The sequence below is a fragment of the Mercenaria mercenaria genome, chromosome 1 (genome assembly GCF_021730395.1).
Source record: "Mercenaria mercenaria strain notata chromosome 1, MADL_Memer_1, whole genome shotgun sequence".
NCBI lineage: Eukaryota > Metazoa > Mollusca > Bivalvia > Venerida > Veneridae > Mercenaria > Mercenaria mercenaria.
The window spans coordinates 69,622,620-69,643,815 of NC_069361.1; the positions used below are offsets into that span (position 1 = coordinate 69,622,620).

General features: G+C 34.3%; 1 protein-coding gene across 2 annotated transcripts in view; it reads left to right on the forward strand.

Annotated features, from left to right (window-relative positions):
- Positions 1-21,196, forward strand: part of LOC128559110 (serine/threonine-protein kinase PAK 4-like) — a 32,742-nt gene that overhangs the window by 6,384 nt on the left and 5,162 nt on the right. Inside the window, exons 1-9 of one of the 2 annotated variants that reach the window (XM_053550229.1) lie at positions 5,012-5,155; positions 7,689-7,903; positions 11,080-11,823; positions 12,587-12,781; positions 14,913-15,101; positions 15,804-15,937; positions 16,574-16,700; positions 17,208-17,333; positions 21,059-21,193. In XM_053550229.1, coding sequence (XP_053406204.1) covers positions 7,700-7,903; positions 11,080-11,823; positions 12,587-12,781; positions 14,913-15,101; positions 15,804-15,937; positions 16,574-16,700; positions 17,208-17,333; positions 21,059-21,193 — 1,854 coding nt within the window. In that variant the 5' untranslated portion in view covers positions 5,012-5,155; positions 7,689-7,699. Of the gene's footprint in view, positions 1-5,011; positions 5,156-7,688; positions 7,904-11,079; positions 11,824-12,586; positions 12,782-14,912; positions 15,102-15,803; positions 15,938-16,573; positions 16,701-17,207; positions 17,334-21,058; positions 21,194-21,196 lie in introns of those variants that run through there. The other variant, XM_053550226.1, reaches the window with a different exon arrangement.

Here is a 21,196-nt window from a genome sequence, read left to right on the forward strand (position 1 = left end):
CAAAACAGGGTCACGTACCTTCGAAAACTAGGTCAATAGGTCAAATAATAGAAAAACCTTGTGACCTCTCTAGAGACCATATTTTTCAATGGATCTTCATGAAAATTGGTCAGAATTTTTATCTTGATAATATCTAGGTCAAGTTCAAAACTGGGTCACATGAGCTCAAAAACTAGGTCACTGTGACAAATAATAGAAAAAAAGACGTCATACTCAAAACTGGGTCATGTGGGAAGAGGTGAGCGATTCAGGACCATCATGGTTGTTACCATAGTTATGATCCTTTAATAGTTTTGCTATATAGAATATAGAGAAAAACCTTGTGTGTCCAACTCCTCAGACACAATATTGAAAGGATATGCTTGAAAGTTTCACATTGATGTGAAGATGACCTAAAATATAGGACTTTTTCTTTGACTATTTTTTTCTAGAATTATGGTCCTTTCTTAATTTCACAAAATAGGCCATAGTGAAGAATTTGCTGTGTTCAACTCCTCATACACTTCTTGAAGGAGTTCAGATGCACAACCTTATCTGAATATAGCCATAAAGGTTGGGCTGTGACAATTTGCCCATTTGTTACTTTCACTGTATAGAGTATAGTGAAAAAATTTTCTGTGTTCAACTCCTCATACTCTTTGAAGGAATTGGTTCTCAAAGTTGCATCTATAGGTGAATTATTTAGACCCTTGATATGAAATTGTACAGTATGTGGCGGGGTTAGCGGGGTGGGGGTCCTAAGCTGGGCACAATTCTAGTTTCAGTAAAAGTTTGCCATGTTAATTCACAATTTTTCATTGCAAATTAACATTGTTTAAAAATTGCAAAACTTAAATGCTCGATTATGCCAATTACCAACTGAGGTAAGAGTCATAGAGTAAATGCAGACAAGAACATAGATACATTATAGGTGAAGGGAAAAAGAGTTGTGGTCCAGCCAATTTCAGCTATAAGGGAAAACCAGCCCATCTAGGGTGCTGAGTCTTGAAAGATGCTAGAGAACAAGCTATAGTATTGGATGATGAGAAGTCTGTTCTAGATCAGAATGGTACTGGGTGAACCGCAGGGCCTTCTCTGCCATTCGCCAATGTTGCCAAATGCTACAAATTCAAAGAACTGGCTACAGGTTTTTGAAAGTGGCTACAAGAATTTTATTAAAATTTTACCAAATTCCAACAATTCAACTTCAATTTGGAAGTTTCTTTCAAAAAGTGGCTACATCTTTCTGAGGGCAAGTAGAGGCCCTGGGTGAACTTGGATAAGTGTTGGAAAAGCTGTTACAAGTCGTGAAGTCATTTATAGGCATAGAGAAAAGCAGATACTTAAGGGGAAGTTAAGGCTGTGACCAGTCCTTGAAGTTGATTTTGCCAAGTGTTGGTTTGGGTTGATGTCATCAATGTTATTAATGACATTGAAGTTCAACTGTTACTTAGCTTAAATTCAGGCTATAAATTATGATAGGCTTCCTTTGTCTTCATATGCTTCAAAACTTTAAAGCTGGTTCAGCGTGTTGTAGAAGCTGCTTGTGTTGTGATAGATGTTAGAGGCTGTATAGCACACATAAAATGCTACCTTCCAGTTGATCATAATTTGAATTTGTAGTTTTCCATCAGGCAGAAAACAGAGGAACAGAAAATGGAACATGAAATTAAGGGTTCTTGATAACTTTACCGACATTGATACTAGCTAGAATTTTGGACTTCATTTATTCAGCTTATTTAGATATCTGATGTAAAAAGTGGTATTTGTACCTTTTAATCCTGCAACAGCAGAGTTGTGGCCCTTGCAATAGTATTTTGAAAAAATGTGTCAAAAAGTATGTGACCTAGAGACATGAAACTACAAAAATGTTTAATCAGCATGACAAAATTTAATGTAAAGGTGTTCTGTTTTTTTTTTTTTTTTTTTTTTTTTTTTTTTTTTTTTTTTTTGGTAACTGCAGAGGTACATGGTGTTTGAGCTTATTGACACATTAGGTATTTAGTATTGTAGTATTAAATTCTTTGGAAAAATAAAAAAGAAGCAAAATTAAATATCTGCCTTTGAGATTTTCTAAGAAAAAAAGTGATTGAAACTTCAGGACTTTGAACTAAAATAATGGTAACTGCCAAACACCAGAGCTCTTTAATGCCCATTTATTTACATATTTAATGATGTTTTGGAGTAAAGGATGTAAATTTCGTATGATAAAAGTGCACTATTACTTTGCACCTGGTATGTAATTGCTCATCTATGTTCAGCATGCCTCAATGAATATTTTGCCAACAAGAGAGCAAAACTGGTCTTAACTGGTTAAACGGAAATACCCAAATATAAAATAGTACTTAAACTTTGGAACTAATTCTTTTTACAGGTACAAGTTTAGAAGGGCAAAATTATCTTTCTAGTTTACATTGCCATTGACTTTTCTAGCGTTTAAAAATCTGTATTAAACCAATTTTTTAATGTCATTCTATAGACATGAAGTTGGTCTGTATGTAAAACTAAATCCCAAAGGTTTCAGACAGAAAGTCTGTTTTGGCATTGTACAGATTGTGGCATTTTTGACTGTGTCTTCATTGCGTTTTCATTTTATTCATAAAAAATTAAGTACATTATAAGGGCAGATTAGAAAACTTTGTTTAGTATAGTGATTGATCAAATCTGTCAAAATGTCTGGACCCATTTTGTTTAAATTAAACTTGCAGTGATTCTTTAATAATGGTTCCATTTTTCTGGAATATCATGATTCTGTGTAACTTTTGATCTCTTACCATTTGCTTAGACTCAAAAGAAAATTATATATTTATCAAAAGCTCCTAGAACTGCAATAAGTTGAATGGCAGAAATAGTTAGAAGTTCTCACCTGGTCTGCCAGTGGTGCCAGTGTATCTGTGATCGTTTCATATTTCAAGTGTTATTGCAGACCCAAGACAGCTGCCAGCCTCATAGAGAGTAGCATCTGGTACCTCTTCACATACTTGTACATTATACCTTTATCCTGATTTATTGTACAATGTTTCTTTCTAAATCTCTCTCTGTCTACCTGAAGTTCTGGCCTTTCTTGCATACCTTCAAGTAGATAGTTTAGAAAATGGAGCTGACAGAATAGATAAATCTCAGTATAGCTGATGGTAATAAAATCATGCTGAGAAAGAAAATGAAACAGTTAAATTCTTAATTTTTACCTATTTGAAAATCCAAGTTTTTAAGTGGAAGAATAAAATCAGAAAGATCTTATTACTTTTTTATTCACTTTAGAGTTTTTATAATGATTTGGTTATCATTTTAGATAGTAATCTAAATAACAGCTTTTCTTTTTTGTCAAATCATGCAATTTTTGGCTAAATTTGCTTGGTAGAATGTTCTGTTTAATCGAAATAAATTTCTTTTTATTTTATTAATGTTAAGACCAATGTATACCTGCTCTATGATATTGGTATTAAGGATGTATATAAAGAGCCATTGAGTGGACCTTCCTTAAAAGTGAACATTTTTCTGTCACTGATGTAAGATGGTACAAATGGAATCGAATTGTGGACAGACTTTGTTGCAAGGCATTCACATCAACATAAACTGTTACCATTTAGTTTGGTGAAAAATTTTATAGTCTGTATTTCATATTATATAGATCTACTTTCATTCAATTTCTTGTATTTAATTACATTTTAAATTATATTCCCTGGAGTTCAGGAGCATTTTTGATGAAAAAGAGTTCAAAGTTGCAAGAAAAGGAAAAATAAAAAGGGATTTTCATTAAATAAGATGATGCCTAGCTGTCTGCTGGTACAATGATTGAGTATTAAATCATTGTTTGTCTTTCCACTAAATACTGGTATTTTTAACAAGCTTGAATATTGATGGAAAGTCAAAATTACATAAAGTAACATCAAGGTGACATTTAAGGCACTTCTTAAATACTTCCTTTGCTTGTGTTCCACAGTGATTTAATAGATTGTTTTAATGTATTCATTTTGGTGTTTTTAATATTTTTTTCCATTATTCTACAAAAAAAAATGTTATATTTGCTTTCTTGTAGCAAAATATGTATGTTAATTTTGCTATTGTTTCAAGTGTTCAGAAAAGTGTATGTTTACTTTTTTCTGATTTATCTATATATGTCATAAAATTTTATCTAGATGGCCATCTTAATGACCACTTGACTGTTTCTGTATTGATAAATTGACCTTTTACTCCGTGTATAAAGTGATTGATAAAAAACCTTATTTGGCCAAATAGCCAACACTATAAATACATAAAAATTCAACATTACATAGACAGGTTGCGAACAGTGAAATTGGCGCAAATTTTGGGTAATTTGATTATGATTTCTGTTGTTTACTTTTTTTACGGTTTGATTGATTTAGGTTTAAATGTCTTTTTTTCAACAGCAGTTTGGTTATGTATTAGTGGTCATTTAACATAACTAGTATGCATCGATTTCTCACCAGTGCTGACAGCATGTTCTCCCCAAGTAATTGACAACTTCCCTACTCAATCAGGAAAATAACACCTGAAGTATCACATTGTCATAGATCACCATGCTGCACTGTATTGAACTTGCAACCTCATTATTAAGTATGTAGTGCTTTGTGCACTAAGCTTAATGGCTATGCACTGAGGTGTTTTTTAATAATTCTGAAGCCTTCAGAAATCTCTTGTTCACTTTTAATTTAAAAATCAGTTGACAGTTTTTAAGACCTGTGTTAAGATTTTTCAAACAAAAAAATTAAATAGCACACTCCATTATAAAAAAAAAATCTCCAGATAAAAACAACACACAAAAAAACAGAACACGGTTATCTCCATGTACAATTAAATGAGTAGGACAACTGATTGCCCTAAGCACCTGTTGTCTCTCTGAGAGTGTGTTACTATAGCTGTGTGAGGTTTGTTTAGTAAGTGGGATGTTTTCTTCCTGTCAAGTTCATTTCCTTCTCGCTGAACTGATTAAATCTGCTCACCCAATATTAGATATTTTTTTTTGTTTTGATAACTTATTATCTCTCCTGCCATTGTAAACTTGGATTCTGAGCTATGATTAACTGGTGTAACTTTGTGAACTTGCAGTGGAATTAAGGTGTGGATAAGGGCTTGTAGACGAAATATTGAATATTTCGAAGGAATAAATCCTGTACTGTTTTCGGAGATTTAATTAGTGTCTCTTGAATGTAAGGTATGAGTTTTGCACATTTTATAATATTGAAAAATAATACTGATATTTCATATAATATTATTTATTTTAAATTACACATAAAATATTTTTAAAAATATGACATTAAATATAGATCAAGTGTACTCATTTTCTTTAAAGTTAAGATCTATCCTTCAGAATGTGGAAATGCCTCTTCTTGAGTTTTTAAACCCTTTATTATTATTTTGTCAAAATATTGTTTATATTATGGGAAATGATATTCAAACTTGGTAATTCAGATACATATCTATATATATGAAATATAAATTCATACAGGACTGGGGTACAATTGTATTATGTATGATGAAAGAAGTGTTTTTTAAGTTTACACAAAACTGAAGCACAGCCTTTGAAATACCATTAAACTGGGTTGTGAATAATATTTGTTCAAAGTTAGAATGACTTGCATTTTCAAATACATAGATGTTAAACCTATTGATGATGTTTATATAAAATAACTATATAAACATGCAGTCTGATCTTTAATGATGCATGTTATTACTGTGGTATAGCTATACGGCCCTCATATCAAGAAAAAGAATTTGTTTATCTATTTGGTAAATTGGGAGGCTGGGCATTGTCAAGCATTACAATGCAAGGTGTGCAGAAAAAAAATCCAGATAATTGCTTGTTGAGATAGAATGAGAGTTGTAGTACACAGAGTCTGGGATTAAATATTTTAATGAAGTCTGATAGGTTGTTGCATGTTTTATTCTATAGTATACCATCCTTTTTATAGATGTCCAGATGGTAGGTCTTGCATTTTTGTCAAAGCAGAGAAACCTAAAGAGACCAATTTTGTTAAATATTTGTAACTATAAATGGGTCCAGATTCGTAATATGTACAAGCTGAAACAGTGTGAGCTTGTCACTTAGGATTTCAATATAATTTCTTCATCAATTGAAGTCTTGATTAATAATTAATTCAGGTTTTACATATGCACTATGGCCTATTATTATTATAAGCGTGTCCAGTTTAGAGTTAATTGACAGCTGAGACATTCTTGTGGCTACATTCCATTCATTACTAACATAGATAATTCAGTACCAATTAACCAAGTACATTTATAAATTGTCACAATTTACTAACATGAAAGAAAAGTTCAATAGTGAAGCATGAATACGAAATCAGCTTAACTTTGTATATTGCCATAAATAAATAAATAGGGCAATTTGTGGTTGAAAGAATATAAGCATATTTGTAATCTTTGTGGGAAATAGAGCTAAAAGGCAAGATTGTATATTGTGTCTGTACATTATATAATTTTATATGTATGTACATAAATATATACTGTATTGTTGTTTAACCCAGCCTCACCTGTGGTGAGATATATTTTTTTTCAAATCTGATATACTTTGATTTCATTTTATCTATTTATTCACTGCTTTTTTGGGGGCTTGGGGAATGTGTAATATTTGTAGCGTTGCATCTTCAGTATAATTATGCTATTTTAACAGTATAAATTGCATAATTGCAAGAGAAATTTGCTATAAACGTGTTTTGTGCCAGTGCCAATGTGCTTACTATAAACAACAAATTCCAAGTTTTGAATTTATGACACAGGTCGTGTCCACTTCACAAAATTATACAAAACATATTGAATAAAAAAAAAATCTTCAGCTTTTATAAGTATAAAGTATTAAGGAACAAGAGGCAAGCTATGATGAAATCAAACTATAGTTTGTCAAAGGGTTAGGAGTTGAGTCACTGTCTGCAGTTTGACAAGGAAGCAATAATTATACTGTGAAATAATGTTAAATTGACCACTTACTAGACTTAGTCATTTACATGCTAGATTTCTCATCCTTGTGACTGTAAGGCAAATGTCTGATGCTGCATAAAAACTTGCTTGTAGATTAGTTCAAGGTAAATTTAACTAGTTAATATGTTATTGCAGTAATTGCTATGAAATTGGAATCTGTCAGTGCTCATTTCCTTTAAATTTATTATGCTTGTTTCAAGTTTGATCAACTTTCTGCAGACATAATTCAACTGGTCTGCAATTTGCCTCAGGAGCAGACTTTGCAGTGTATTGATATAATGTGCCATTGTTGACTGATATTGAACTTTCTTGATAAGTTTCACAGGGGGACATCAGATATTTTGCTGAAATTTCGATTAAAGATAGTCTTCTTTATAAAGAACGGGCTTCATTAATTATTGAAAAAGAAGGTGGAAATTGTAAAGTAGAGGGGGATCTGGGGTTCTTTAGATTTTTAGCAGGGGCTTCAGGCAGCATTTAATAGCAGGGTGAAATCCCGGTCCTTGGCCTTTAATGAAACCCATGAATGAATGCTGAAGTTAAGACTTGGTCAATAAAATTTATAAATATAGGTCCAACAGTGAAATAAATTCATGAAATATGAAAAAAATTGCTAGGGGTAGAAGGATAAAATGTTATTTCAGATGCAGCATCAGCTGATTGGTATCTTTAATATGGGTACAGTAAACACAGTTTTTCCCACAATCAAAATTACCCTATTTATAAACAGTATAATATTGATGTACTTTCAGGTTGATAAAAAATGTTCAAAAAGAAAAAGAAGCCAGAGATATCTGGCCCCATCAATTTTGAGCATCGTGTTCACACTGGGTTCGATCACCAGCATGGTCGCTATGTGGGTTTGCCCTCACAGTGGCAGGGAATCGTTAGTGCGGAGACTACAGATAGGAGACGACCCATGATTGACCCTTCCAGTATCACACCAGTAGAAATACAACCTCTGAAGGTATGTTTTTAATGTCTTTTAACCCATATATTTTAGATAAGTTTAAATGGTATTGGTTCGATTTTTAGCTGGCTTCATGGAAAAGTCATACATATCCGATAACTCAGAGAACATACATGTAGTTTCCCTGCTTAGGTTTGAATCTTTAGTTTATACTAATTTATTTTAGCTCAATTGTGATTAAAGGGGGATAATCAGATTTTGGCCATGTAACTGATTTGTTCAAAACTTTAGCATCTGATCATTTACACTCGTTTATTAGCTCATCTGATTTTTTGAAAAAAAATGATGAGTTATTGTCATCACTTGAGCGGTTGTCGGCGTCGGCGTCGGCGTTGCCTGGTTTAGTTTTATGTTTAGGTCAGCTTTTCTCCTAAACTATCAAAGCTATTGCTTTGAAACTTGGAATACTTGTTCACCATCATAAGCTGACCCTGTATAGCAAGAAACATAACTCCATCTTGCATTTTGCAAGATTTATGGCCCCTTTTGTACTTAGAAAATATCAGATTTCTTGGTTAAGTTTTATGTTTAGGTCAACTTTTCTCCTAAACTATCAAAGCTATTGCTTTGAAACTTGGAATACTTGTTCACCATCATAAGCAGACCCTGTACATCAAGAAACATAACTCCATCTTGCTTTTTGCAAGATTTATTGCCCCATTTGGACTTAGAAAATCAGTTTTCTTGGTTAAGTTTTATGTTTAGGTCAGCTTTTATCCTAAACTATCAAAGCTATTGCTTTGAAACTTGCAACACTTGTTCACCATCATAAGTTGACCCTGTACAGCAAGAAACATAACTCCATCCTGCTTTTTGCAAGATTAATGGCCCCTTTTGGACTTAGAAAATATCAGATTTCTTGGTTAAGTTTTATGTTTAGGTCAACTTTTTCTCTTAAACTATCTAAGCTATTGCTTTGAAACTTGCAACACTTGTTCACCATCATAAGCTGACTCTGTACAGCAAGCAACATAACTCCATCCTGCTTTTTGCAATAATTATTGCCCCTTTTGGACTTAGAAAATCATTTTCTTGGTTGAGTATTATGTTTAAGTCAACTTTTCTCATAAACTATCAAAGCTATTGCTTTAAAACTTGCAACAGTTTTTCACCATCATAAGTGGACACTGTACATCAAGAAACATAACTCTATTCTGCTTTTTGCAAGAATGATGGCCCTTTTTAGACTTAGAAAATCATGGGTAGGACAATATTTCTATTACACAAAAAAAATCAGATGAGCGTCAGCACCCGCAAGGCGGTGCTCTTGTGTTCACTTGACACTTAATACAAATTAGATTTTCACTGGAGGTATTTTTAAAATTTCATTTCCTATCCTGGTTGCCCATCCAAGATAGAGTTATTTTATCATAAGTATAAATTTGATAAACATACTTTGCCTAAGGAAATGTATAAATATTAGACATATTGTAATATATTTGTAAAATATTTGCATTAAAAATTATGTGTTTAGATGGAATTCATTAGAAATGCAAGTTTGAAAAATTATTATTACCTCCCTTTGCCTATCTTGGTTGCGCAACCAAGATAGATTGGAAATAAATGAATTCAGAAGCTACACACAGCTTTTAAACTTGCATTTTGGTTCAGATTGTTCAATAGTTGATATGTCTATCAAATGCAAATGTAAAACTAGACATTGTATCGAAATAAAAAGAAATACCCAGCTTTTTATATACTTTCATATTAAAGGTGAGTAATTACAAAATTTTATAAAAAAAATAGAATATACATTTCAAATAGGAATCTAACTCTGTGTAATCGGTCTTTTTGTTCCTTAAATAATTCTCTACCAGAATATACAAAAAGTAAAAAATGTCATTAAATGTTGTTTAAATGTGATTGACCACCTTTAAAGCCTTCAAGCTTATTTGAACCACTATTGAGTCCACTTCCTGGAAAAAACAGTACTGGTGTCATTTGAGAGGGTGTGGTCCTAACCCCAGTGGTGCTCAAACCCAAAACCCCTGGATTGAGCGGCAGACACTTTAAGCAATAGACCACCCTTAACGTTTTACCACTAGATCACCGCGGACCCCTTCACACTTGGAACAAATTTTTATCTACAACAGAACTGCTGTTACACTTGAACTGCTAGAAAGTAAAACAAATTTGTCGTTTTAATGCAATGAAAGCAGCAGAGTAGGAAATTTTGCAAAAAGGATGAACATATTTTCATGTATCCGAAATGTTCCAGTGTGTATTTTTTAAAGTGACAGATTTTGGTCAGTGACCACCAAGGTTTTAAGTTTTGAAAATAATTCTAATTTTTGATTAACCCTTAGCCTGCTGCAGGTGAATTTAACAGCCGTTGCAAACAGCTTGGAACCAGATCAGACGCCGATTAAATTGGCGTCTGATCAGGTTCCAAGCTGTTTGCTACTCTGACAATATTTCTTCCAATTTTGGAGCAAGTTGATTGAACTTTACAATTTTGCTGACAATATTTCTTCCAATTTTGGAGCAAGTTGAATGAACTTTACAATTTTGGCAGACGACATTTCCAGCAGACGACAATTTATCTAGCATGCTAAAGATTAAAATATATTGAGCATTTAAGATAAAGCTGGTATGATATAAAGTATTTTAGATCATTTGCTGTCTGAGAATCTTCAAGGTGATGACAAGCTATAATGTAGTTATCTGGATTCCTTCCCAGCCTCCATAAATCATGAACATATTAAGAATTCCTGCTTGATTTTATGTAGATAAAAGAAATTTAAAAAATATTTCATCAGATAAGTTTCTCAAGAAATCAAATTTTTTGCAGTGAAATATTTTTAGTGTTTCGAGAGGGGGTGATGGAGATTATGTTATTGATCATTAATAACAAAGCATAATTTATTGGTGTATCAGTAGACATATGGAATTTGAATCTTGTCCAGCATCAGAAATATTTCATCAGTGCTTGTCTGAACTTGTCCAGTTTCCTGTCGGGACATGATCCAAGTCTGGAAGGCAAATTATCTTCCAATAAAATTCTTCCAGGCATACTTCCTTGGTGTGATTCATTGATCTGAATGTTTTGTAATGAGGGAATAAGATGAAATGATTCTGAATCCAAGTTGGCCAGTTGACAGTATTAACGTTTGTCATTACTGCCAAGTACATAATAGTATTGATCTGTTATCGTCTTTGTTTTTTTTTTTCAGACAATTATCAGAGGAAATTCCATGATGCAAGTAAATGGTGCAAATTCCAATGGTACCTTTGGAGGTATATCAGTGGCCAGGTCAAACTCATTAAGAAATACCAGTCCACCGTCTCGCCGGAAATACCAGCCAGACCAGAACTACCCGCCTGTGCCAGAAGATGGTCATATGGGCCAAATGGGGAACAGAGGTCCACAAGGGGGTCCACACCCTCAGTACCCAGGGCCTCCCCCATATAATAGAGAAAACAGGGACCCGCATCAAGAACAGTATAATAGACGTGACAATAGGGACCCTAGAAACTCTAATATGTATCCAGAAAAAAATAATCATCAAAGAGACATGAGGGATAACCATTATCCTAATGACAGATCTGATTTCAGAGATGGATACCCAGACGGAAGATTGCAGCCACCAAGGGATGATTATCGGGGTTCACACCCAAATAGTAGGGACCAGAGTTTTGAACAAGATAGACGGTCCGAGGACTCCTTTAGGAGACTTAATGACTCTCATGATAGTAGAGATATGATGATGAGGAGAGATCCTCACGAAATGTCACAGCCTCGGCACAATCAAATGCCCCCTGGCGGGCGGAGTCCACCACACCAACAGATGCAAGGTTACCCTGACGAAAGGTTCAATCAGCAATACCCTAATGGAACGTTACCACGGCAGCCACCACATCAAAATATGCAGGGATATAATACTATGCCTAAAAATCCACAACATCAGTATGATCGGGTAAGTTTTTAAAATGTTCTTATTTTGTACATATACAAGATGATTTCACCATCAGACTTGACTGGTAAAAGGGTTGGTGAAAATGTGGTTAAGTTCTTTCCCCTTCATCATAAAATCTTTGTTTTTAATCAGAAGCTGTTAGTTAGAGAAAGTCAGATTAACAAAAACAGAATAAAAACGCAATAAATTGTGTATTGTGTCCAAATATATGTTTAGATATTTAAACTAATGTTTTTTAATGTTACTAAAATGGCATAAAGGAATACATTTCCATATGATGTGTATTAGCACTTGACTATCCCAACTGTAGTGCACAGTTTATCTAGGTTTCTGTAAAAATTACCTGGATTCTTCATTATACAGTCTAGCCTCAAAGAATACATGGAACAGCTGAATTGTTTCTTTGGTTTACTGTGAATTCATTTAAATTCATTGACATAAAGTTTTGTGATTTTGACATGTACGAAAATTAGTCCCTAACAAACATTTATGATTTTGTAGTATTTTAATATTTACAATTTAAAATGTGGTTTTCATTGTACATCAGGAAAGTTAAAACAGTACATAATCAGTGCAGTTGGCATATGTAGTTGACATTTTATATTGTCCTACACTCATAATTTCAGTCTATTTATTATCGGAGAAGCTGCACAATGAAAGGTTACTAAGTAATATGGCCTGAAAATCTGATTGTCATCAGTGACATTCAGAAGTCTTTGTTTGCAAGAATTTATTTACTTATTTGGTAATGTATTTGTTTTAGGGACCAGGAGGTCTGCAGCACAGCCCTGGTGGTAAAATGTCCAATCTACAGGTACCTGGAAACCAGTATCAGCAGCAGCCCCCACACCCTGGCCCCAGAGGCCAAGGACCCCAGACCCCACCTAAATCACCCCAGCACAAACCTTCCCCATCACCCGGACCATTCCCAGAGCAACAGCGCCTTTCACATGAACAGGTAAGATAGCATTCCATATTTAGAGTTACAACTTGTAAAAGACGTCAGGTAAGCTCAAAATGGGTGGTTGAGAGGAAGGTGGCAACAGATATTTCCACTGAGTGGTTGTAAAAATCTTGTGTACATTTATTTCTGATTGCAAATCTAAGTTGATTTAAACACCCTTAGTTGATTGCTAAGGGCATGTAGCGATACATGTAGGTAATAAAAGACTTGACCTTCAGAACAGGGTAAAAATTAATGAGGCTAAGACAGTAAATTGGTTTTAATAGTAAATCAGAGGTGTGAATTTTGTTCTGAAATTTAATGGGTTTTTAACGTAAAATGGGTCTATAGTAAGTACTTTAAATTGTTATATATTTCTTTTTAAGTGCTTATAAACTTGTAAAATGGCAAAAAATAGGGCTGCCTAATGTCTTTAACATACATCTCTAATACATTTCTTCCTAACCATGTATTCTTTAGCATTTATGCACTATGTAACAACTTTGTAAATGCTACATATGTTGAATTAAAGTATAAGATTTCTCATAGTCAACATGTGGTATACATGTTGATATAAACATGAAAGAAGATACAGTAATTGGAAGTTATCATTTTATTAATCTAATATTCAGTTTTGAACATCTGTTGTTCTACCCTAGAGTTGATTAATGTTCAAATGTATTGAGGGAATATTGTAAAGAATTTATGATATAAACTTATTTCTGTCTATAAGTTACAGGATCTGAACTGGTGTAACCATTATTCAGAATATCTCTGTAAGGCTGAACCATGACATACTTGACCAATGCTGTAGTGAAGATTTTATTTGCCTTATTCCTGCTTGTATATATATACCTGTCTTTTGGAAACTAGACCTTAGAAAAGATTATAAAAATATAATTATAGATATGGAGATCACTTCCCTGTATTGTCTTTCGATTCTTTTCTTCCAAATAAAACTTAATTTTATTTGAGCACTTGTCAAACTAGATCTCAGGACTTCTATTCAGTTGTTCAGTCATTTGAATTTTCTTTCTTACACAACTTGATTTGTTTACCACAGCACTTAGTCATCTGGAAACTGTTAAAAAGATACAACTTAAGTCATCAGCTGTGCATTGTATCATCACTTAATTAACAGTAAAGGTGCAGTTGCGCAAATAGTTTTTGTCTGGTTGGTTATGTGGTTCTAGCAAAGAAAAAACATACAGAAAAATGTAAACTTAGGTGCACAACTGTTGCAAATTGCAATTAGTGTCAGTTTATGCAAAAACTTTTGAGTTTGGTGCATGTAAATGTAGAGATGATGAATTGCCAATAATATATAATTACCAGAAAATGTTTTTCACAGTGCAGCTATGCCTGTAAAAATGCTTTATTTAGTTGTGTGAAAGATGAGAGTAAATACTACTCCTAATATATAGGGAGTGATTGAAGTGTCTTTAGTACCGACAGTCACACTCATTGTTTCATTACTTTGGGGTATATTCATCAGCATTCCAACTCCGAAATAAGATCGCTGAAGAAATCATGCTGCCATAGTTTCTTTGAAAATACATTTACACTGCTGAAAGTTAAATAAAAAAAAACAACAGCAAAATCATGAGTCTTAATTTCAGAAAGTTTCTGACATGAAAACTTGATTAAGACAAGCTCAGTTTCTATTTCGACATCCAGAGGAATCTCAGTAATGCAAAGAACCTATTACTTTTACATAAACTATTCAGATTAGAGAATGTTAAGCCAGGAATAACTTTACCTTCAGTGAAAATCATTCAAAATGCACTGTGTAAAATTTGTTGTATTGATAAATAGATGTCTAATAGACATCTAATGTTATTAACAAGTCTTAACCTTTACCCTGCTGAATTTCTATAATGAACTTGTCCATCGTTCAATTGGGACAGTACCATTAACTGTTAAAAGGAGTGCTTACCGAAATGATACAGACTGAATGGCAACAGTGCAGATCATGATCTACACTGGTTGCAAAGGCAGAATCAATCATGTCCAGCATGGTATGAGGGTTAATCATTTTAGTCAAATTTAATGAATTGGCATATTAAATTAGCTTCAGATGAGCTTTATCCCTGTTATAGAAATGAGACAGTTGGCCAATTTTTGATGATTTTGTTATTTATTACAGTTCAGAGCAGCATTACAAATGGTTGTTAGTCCTGGTGATCCCAGGGATAACTTGGACAATTTCATCAAGATTGGAGAAGGTTCTACGGGCATTGTATGTATAGCAACAGAGAGGAATTCTGGGCAGAATGTTGCAGTTAAGAAAATGGACTTAAGGCGGCAACAGAGGAGGGAACTGTTGTTTAATGAGGTAAATATTGAAGGTTAAATGAAATTTTGATGTGACTTCAGATAATTTACATGTTGCAAAGATTTATTGGTTGAGTTAGAATCACTTGCCCCTTATTCCTGTGGGTTGGAGCCCCACTTTGGTCATTGTGCATGGAAGCCATCAATCTGGCTTGCAAAATGTGAGTGATTTTACAGCCATTGCCTGAAGTAATGCAAGGAAGGTAGGGATATAAACTAGCCATTTTTATTTAGTGGCCCAGACTGTCAAAAATAAATGTTTAACATTAGGTATATGGGCATTTTCTCCAACAATTTAGGGGCCCAGCCCAAAATCTAGGGCCATTGGCTACTGGTCCACCTCCATCATTAAAAGCAAAAAAGTGGCCATATCACTTAAAATTGCATGCATATCTAAGTCTTAAAAATCCAATGCATCAAACATACTATGTTACACCTGTATCTTTCGACATGCATTCTCTTTGATTCATACTGGAAAAAAAATTAATAGCTTGATCTCTCCTTGAATCACAGATTATGTATTTAAACTTGTACTGTGTAATCAAGTTTCCTTGCAAACAGTGTATGAAATTCAGACATATCAGAAAAGAATGTGAAAAACTGTTCCTTACATAGAAGGATAAATCTTCACTCAGTATATCTTTGTCTTACAGTATATAGTTACAAATACAGAGTTGAAATATATTTATGATGTATTATTTAGGTTGTGATAATGCGTGACTACCATCACCCACATATTGTGGACATGTACGACAGTTTCCTCGTTGGTGATGAACTTTGGGTCGTCATGGAGTTCTTACAGGGAGGAGCACTCACCGACATTGTTACACATAACAAGTAAGGCAATGATGGAATCTTTTTGTTTAAGATGTATAAAAGCAGTGCTGAGGCCGAGACTAGAGTCTTGCCTAATGGAATGAAATGTTTCAACAAAAACAGTAGTGTTATATTAAGAAAGTGGCATAAAAAGGGTGGTCCCAATAAAAATGCAGAACCTATGTGTTGGTGTGTGTCTTGAGTATGTTATAGAATTTATTATATAGAGGCCATTCAGTTGGCTTCAGAACATTGTTACTTCTGTCAAGGATCATCAGATATGCCTTGTTAAGCTGGAAAGTTGCTATATGGCCTAAAATGTGTGAATAAAAAATAAAAATCAACAAAACGATTTTTGAAATTACTTTCTATACTGAATATCATTATTTGTGGAAATAGTTTTACCTTCAGTAATATAGAGTTGGAAAATTACCATGCATTTCAAAAAAAACTGCAAAATTTTATACTTTTAATAATGGATTCACTGTATTTGTGTATTCACAAGCACTGTGTTTTCAAAACTTCAATTAAATCTAAAAGCGCTATGAGGAATTACTTGTAAATGCTGTTGTGAAAAACTTTATTTAGCACTGTTCAGTTGATATCTTTGTAGCATTTCATTACATGTATGTTAACATTATCAATATTTTTTTTCAGAATGGATGAGACCCAGATTGCCACTGTTTGTAAAGCGTGTCTGAAAGCCCTTGCATTTTTACATTCGAATGGAGTAATTCATCGAGACATCAAGTCAGATTCAATACTCCTGGCGCATGATGGCAAGGTAGGTTTACACATGTCTGCATTTCATTCTTTATGTCAAATCTCAGGTTTAGGATGATTATCGAGCCAACATGAGTGAAAAAATCTGAATCCAGTAATGTGAAACAAGTATTTTTGCGGTGGGTTAAAATGAAGTGAATAGAAGTTTAACTTTTAAGTGTAAATTTATTCAAATTTCATCTTTAAAATTTGAAGTCACAGATTTTTGCCCTGAGGAGTGTGTGGAGATTATGATCTAGACATTTGCCCTGGATGTCATATGTGCACAACAGTTTATCATAATCAGTCCTTAGTGCTACCACATGTTCTGCAAGAAAGTAAAAAAAGGCTCACTAAAAATGGTGATCAAGGACTTAACAGTCTGAAAAATAAAAAAGTATAACCTAGAAGAATTAATACCAACCATGCATGTGCGCAAAAATGGCAGTTTCAAACTGTCATGTCTTCCATTCATTTACTATAGTTTTACAAGTAATGAGAGAGGTAAATGTATACTTTGTTTCTGCAGGTAAAATTGTCCGACTTCGGATTCTGTGCACAAGTATCACAGGAGCTTCCAAAGCGTAAATCACTTGTTGGTACTCCATATTGGATGGCTCCGGAGGTCATTTCAAGGTTACCTTATGGACCAGAAGTAAGCATTTTAGTTTATACCATAATATGCATAGATTGTAGATAAATTCACAAGTTTTGCATTAGCTTTGGTGGATAAAGGCTTCCTTGAATTCTGACCAGCACTGGGACAGACTGGGTTGAACCTAAAACATATGGGTCAGGAGTCTTTAACATTCAGCCTATTGAGTAGAAATCTAGGCTTGATATTCCTGCAGCAAAATTACCAGTCCAGTTTTCCTTATGTATGCCTTTGTTCTGGAACAAATAAGATGTAAATTTTGCTTTGTACTTGTAGGTATCTATTACCATACCAGCTTTAATCTTCCAACAAAATTGTTGTCATGTCATCATGAAAGAGAAATGTTTTGAAGTAATTTAATATTTCATAGGCCTGCTAAATGTCAGTGGAGACAAGAGGAAATTTATGTCCCTTTTTCCGAGACATTTGTAACATTAATCTGTAGCATTTTAAAAGCTTCCTGTTTGTTGATACTACAAAAAATACCTTCTGTTTAGTTTAAGTTTTCACAATGATCACAATTGTTTTGCTGTTAACTCCAGGTACTCAGTATGTATTTCTTAGTATATTTGTCATATTAAATCCACTGTACATGCAGTGACAGCATTAGTGAAAGAGAATAATTGTATGTATTGAGCAAGTTTTGCAGGGTTCATACAGTCTTAAAAAGTCCTATTCTTAAAAGTCCTGAAAAAGTCAAAATGTCCTGGAAAGTACTTAATTTTATTCCTGACTGTTTAAGTGCTTGAAAAGTCCTTGAAAATCAGACCTCTGATTCATGTGGGGAAATGGCAGTTACATGCAGTGAACAGGTTAGTACTGGTACAGAATCCAGGAAAATTGGTTAACTGCACATCATTACATAACAGAAATACCGTTTAAAAAGATGCTTAACTAAACATTTTTATGCCCCCGGCATCTACTGATGCGGGAGGCATATAGTGATTGTCCTGTCCATCCGTTTGTCCGGACGTACGAGGTTAACCAAATGGGACCGTTTTGTCTAGCATCAATACCCCTTACTAGAATGACTTGATACTAATGCAGATGTAACCTGTGACCATTCCTTATCTTCAGACATCACCTGACCTCAGTTTGACCTTGACCTTGACCTCATTTTGGACTTAGGTTGCTTTATATGGGCCATCTCTTGGTTAACCAAATGGGACCGTTTCGTCTAGCATCAATACCCCTTACTAGAATGACTTGATACTTATGCAGATGTAACCTGTGACCATTCCTCATCTTCAGACATCACCTGACCTCAGTTTGACCTTGAACTTGACCTCGTTTTGGACTTGGGTTGTTTTGTATCGACAAAGATGCCACCGGGGGCATCAAGCGTTTATTGAACGCAGCTTCTTGTTTTAAGCTAATTTTAAGGCATAATTTGGAATTCTTATATTTTATCTTTAAAAAGTTAGCAAAGTTGCCATTTCTATGAATTGACACACGGGTTGCCATTAATTGGTAGGATGATTTTTGTTAGCTCACCTGTCACAAAGTGACATGGTGAGCTTTTGTGATCGCGCAGCGTCCGTCGTCCGTCTGTGCGTGCGTGCGTCAGTCCGTAAACTTTTGCTTGTGACCACTCTAGAGGTCACATTTTTCATGGGATCTTTATGAAAGTTGGTCAGAATATTCCCCTTGATGATATCTAGGTCAAGTTTGAAACTGGGTCACATGCCTATAAAAACTAGGTCAGTAGGTCTAAAAATAGAAAAACCTTGTGACCTCTCTAGAGGCCATGCTTTTCAATGGATCTTCATGAAAGTTGGTCAGAATGTTCACCTTGATGATATCTAGGTCAAGTTCGAAACTAGGTCAACTGCAGTCAAAAACTAGGTCAGTAGGTCAAATAATAGAAAATCTTTGTGACCTCTCTAGAGGTCATATTTTTCATGGGATCTTCATGAAAAATAGTCAGAACGTTCATCTTGATGATATCTAGGTCAAGTTTGAAACTGGGTCACATGCCATCAAAAACTAGGTCAGTAGGTCAAATAAGAGAAAAACCTTGTGAACTCTCTGAAGGCCATATTTTTCACGGGATCTGTATGAAAGTTGGTCTGAATGTTCATCTTAATGATATATAGGTCAAGTTCGAAACTGGGTCACGTGCGGTCAAAAACTAGGTCAGTAGGTCTAAAAATAGAAAAACCTTGTGACCTCTCTAGAGGCCATATATTTCATGAATCTCATGAAAATGGTCAGATGTTCACCTTGAGATATCTAGGTCAGGAGTTCGTAAAGTGTCAATGCCATCAAAACTAGGTCTAGTATTCCATGACAGAAAATTACCAGTCGTTTTCCTTATGATGGCCTTTGTTCTGGAACTATAAAGATGGTTAAATTTTGCTTTGTGATATGTAGGTTCTATTCCGAATACAGCTTATCTTCAACAAAATGTGTCAAGTATCATGAAGAGAATGTTGAAGTAATTTAATATTCATAGGCCTGCTAATTCAGTGGAGAAGAGGAATTTATGTCCTTTTGTCGAGAATTGTTCATTAATCTGTGCATTTTAAAGCTTCATGTTGTTGGATCACAAATACCTTCTGTTTAGTTTAAGTTTCACAATGATAATTGTTTTGCTTTAACTCAGTACTCGTTGTATTCTTAGTAATTGTCATATTAATATGTACATGCAGGACGCATTGTGAATGAGAATATTGTATGTATGAGAAGTTTTGCAGGTTATACAGTCTTAAAAGTCATGAAATTTGATGCTATTCTTAAAAAAGTCTGAAAAGCAAAATGTCCTGGGAAGTACTTTAATGTTATCCTAAATGTTTAGTGCTGAAAAGTCTGAATCAGATATGTTCACTGTGAATGGCAGTTACTTGCAGGATCGGGGTTAGTACTGGTACAGAATCCAGAAAATAGGTTAATGCATCATAATAACAGAAATACTGTTTAAAGATGCTAACTAACATTTTTATGCCGGATCTGTGATGCGGAGGCATATAGTGATTGTCGTCCATCTTTGATCCGTTCAGTCGAGGTTTCAAATGGGTCACGTTCGTCATAGATCTATACCCCTACTAGAATGAACTTGATACTATGCGATGTAACTGTGACCATTCTCATTTCAGAACTGGACTCGTTATTTGACTCATTTTGGACTTAGGTTGCTTTGATGGTATCTAGTGGTTAACCAAATGGGACGTTTCGTCTGCATCAATACCTACTAGAATGCATGTATAATGCAATGAAAACCTGTGACATTCTCTCATTTCAGAATCTACTGACTCAATTGACTTGAACTGACCGTTGACTTGGGTTGTTATGTATCGACAAAGATCACACGGGGCCAGCGTTTATTGAACCTGGGTTTCTTTTTAAGTAATTTAAGGGAAAATTTGAATTCTTATTTTACTTTAAAAAGTTAGCAAAGTGCCATTTCTATGAATTGACCCGAGTTGCCATTAATTGGTAATGATTTGTTTCCAGATGCTGGGTTCGGGCTTTATTTTACAATTTACATTTAAATGATGTTACGCGGAAACTTACAGTTTATCAAAGTTACAGAACTAAGTGTACATTTATGGTAAAATTAAATGTGTTTGTTGTACAGAGGTTGTTGCTTTTGTCATGTTTGTTTACAAAGAATTGGATATACTGTGATGGGAAAGGTAATATCTTCCTTCATAGAGAAACTTTTTTTCACCACAATGGATGTGTTTGAACCACAATATATAGTAGTTATTTGTTATTGTTTCCAGGTAGATATTTGGTCCTTGGGTATAATGGTGATAGAGATGATAGATGGAGAACCTCCTTTCTTCAACGAGCCCCCACTACAGGCCATGAGGAGAATCAGAGATATGCCCCCACCGAAAATAAAAAATGCTCATAAGGTG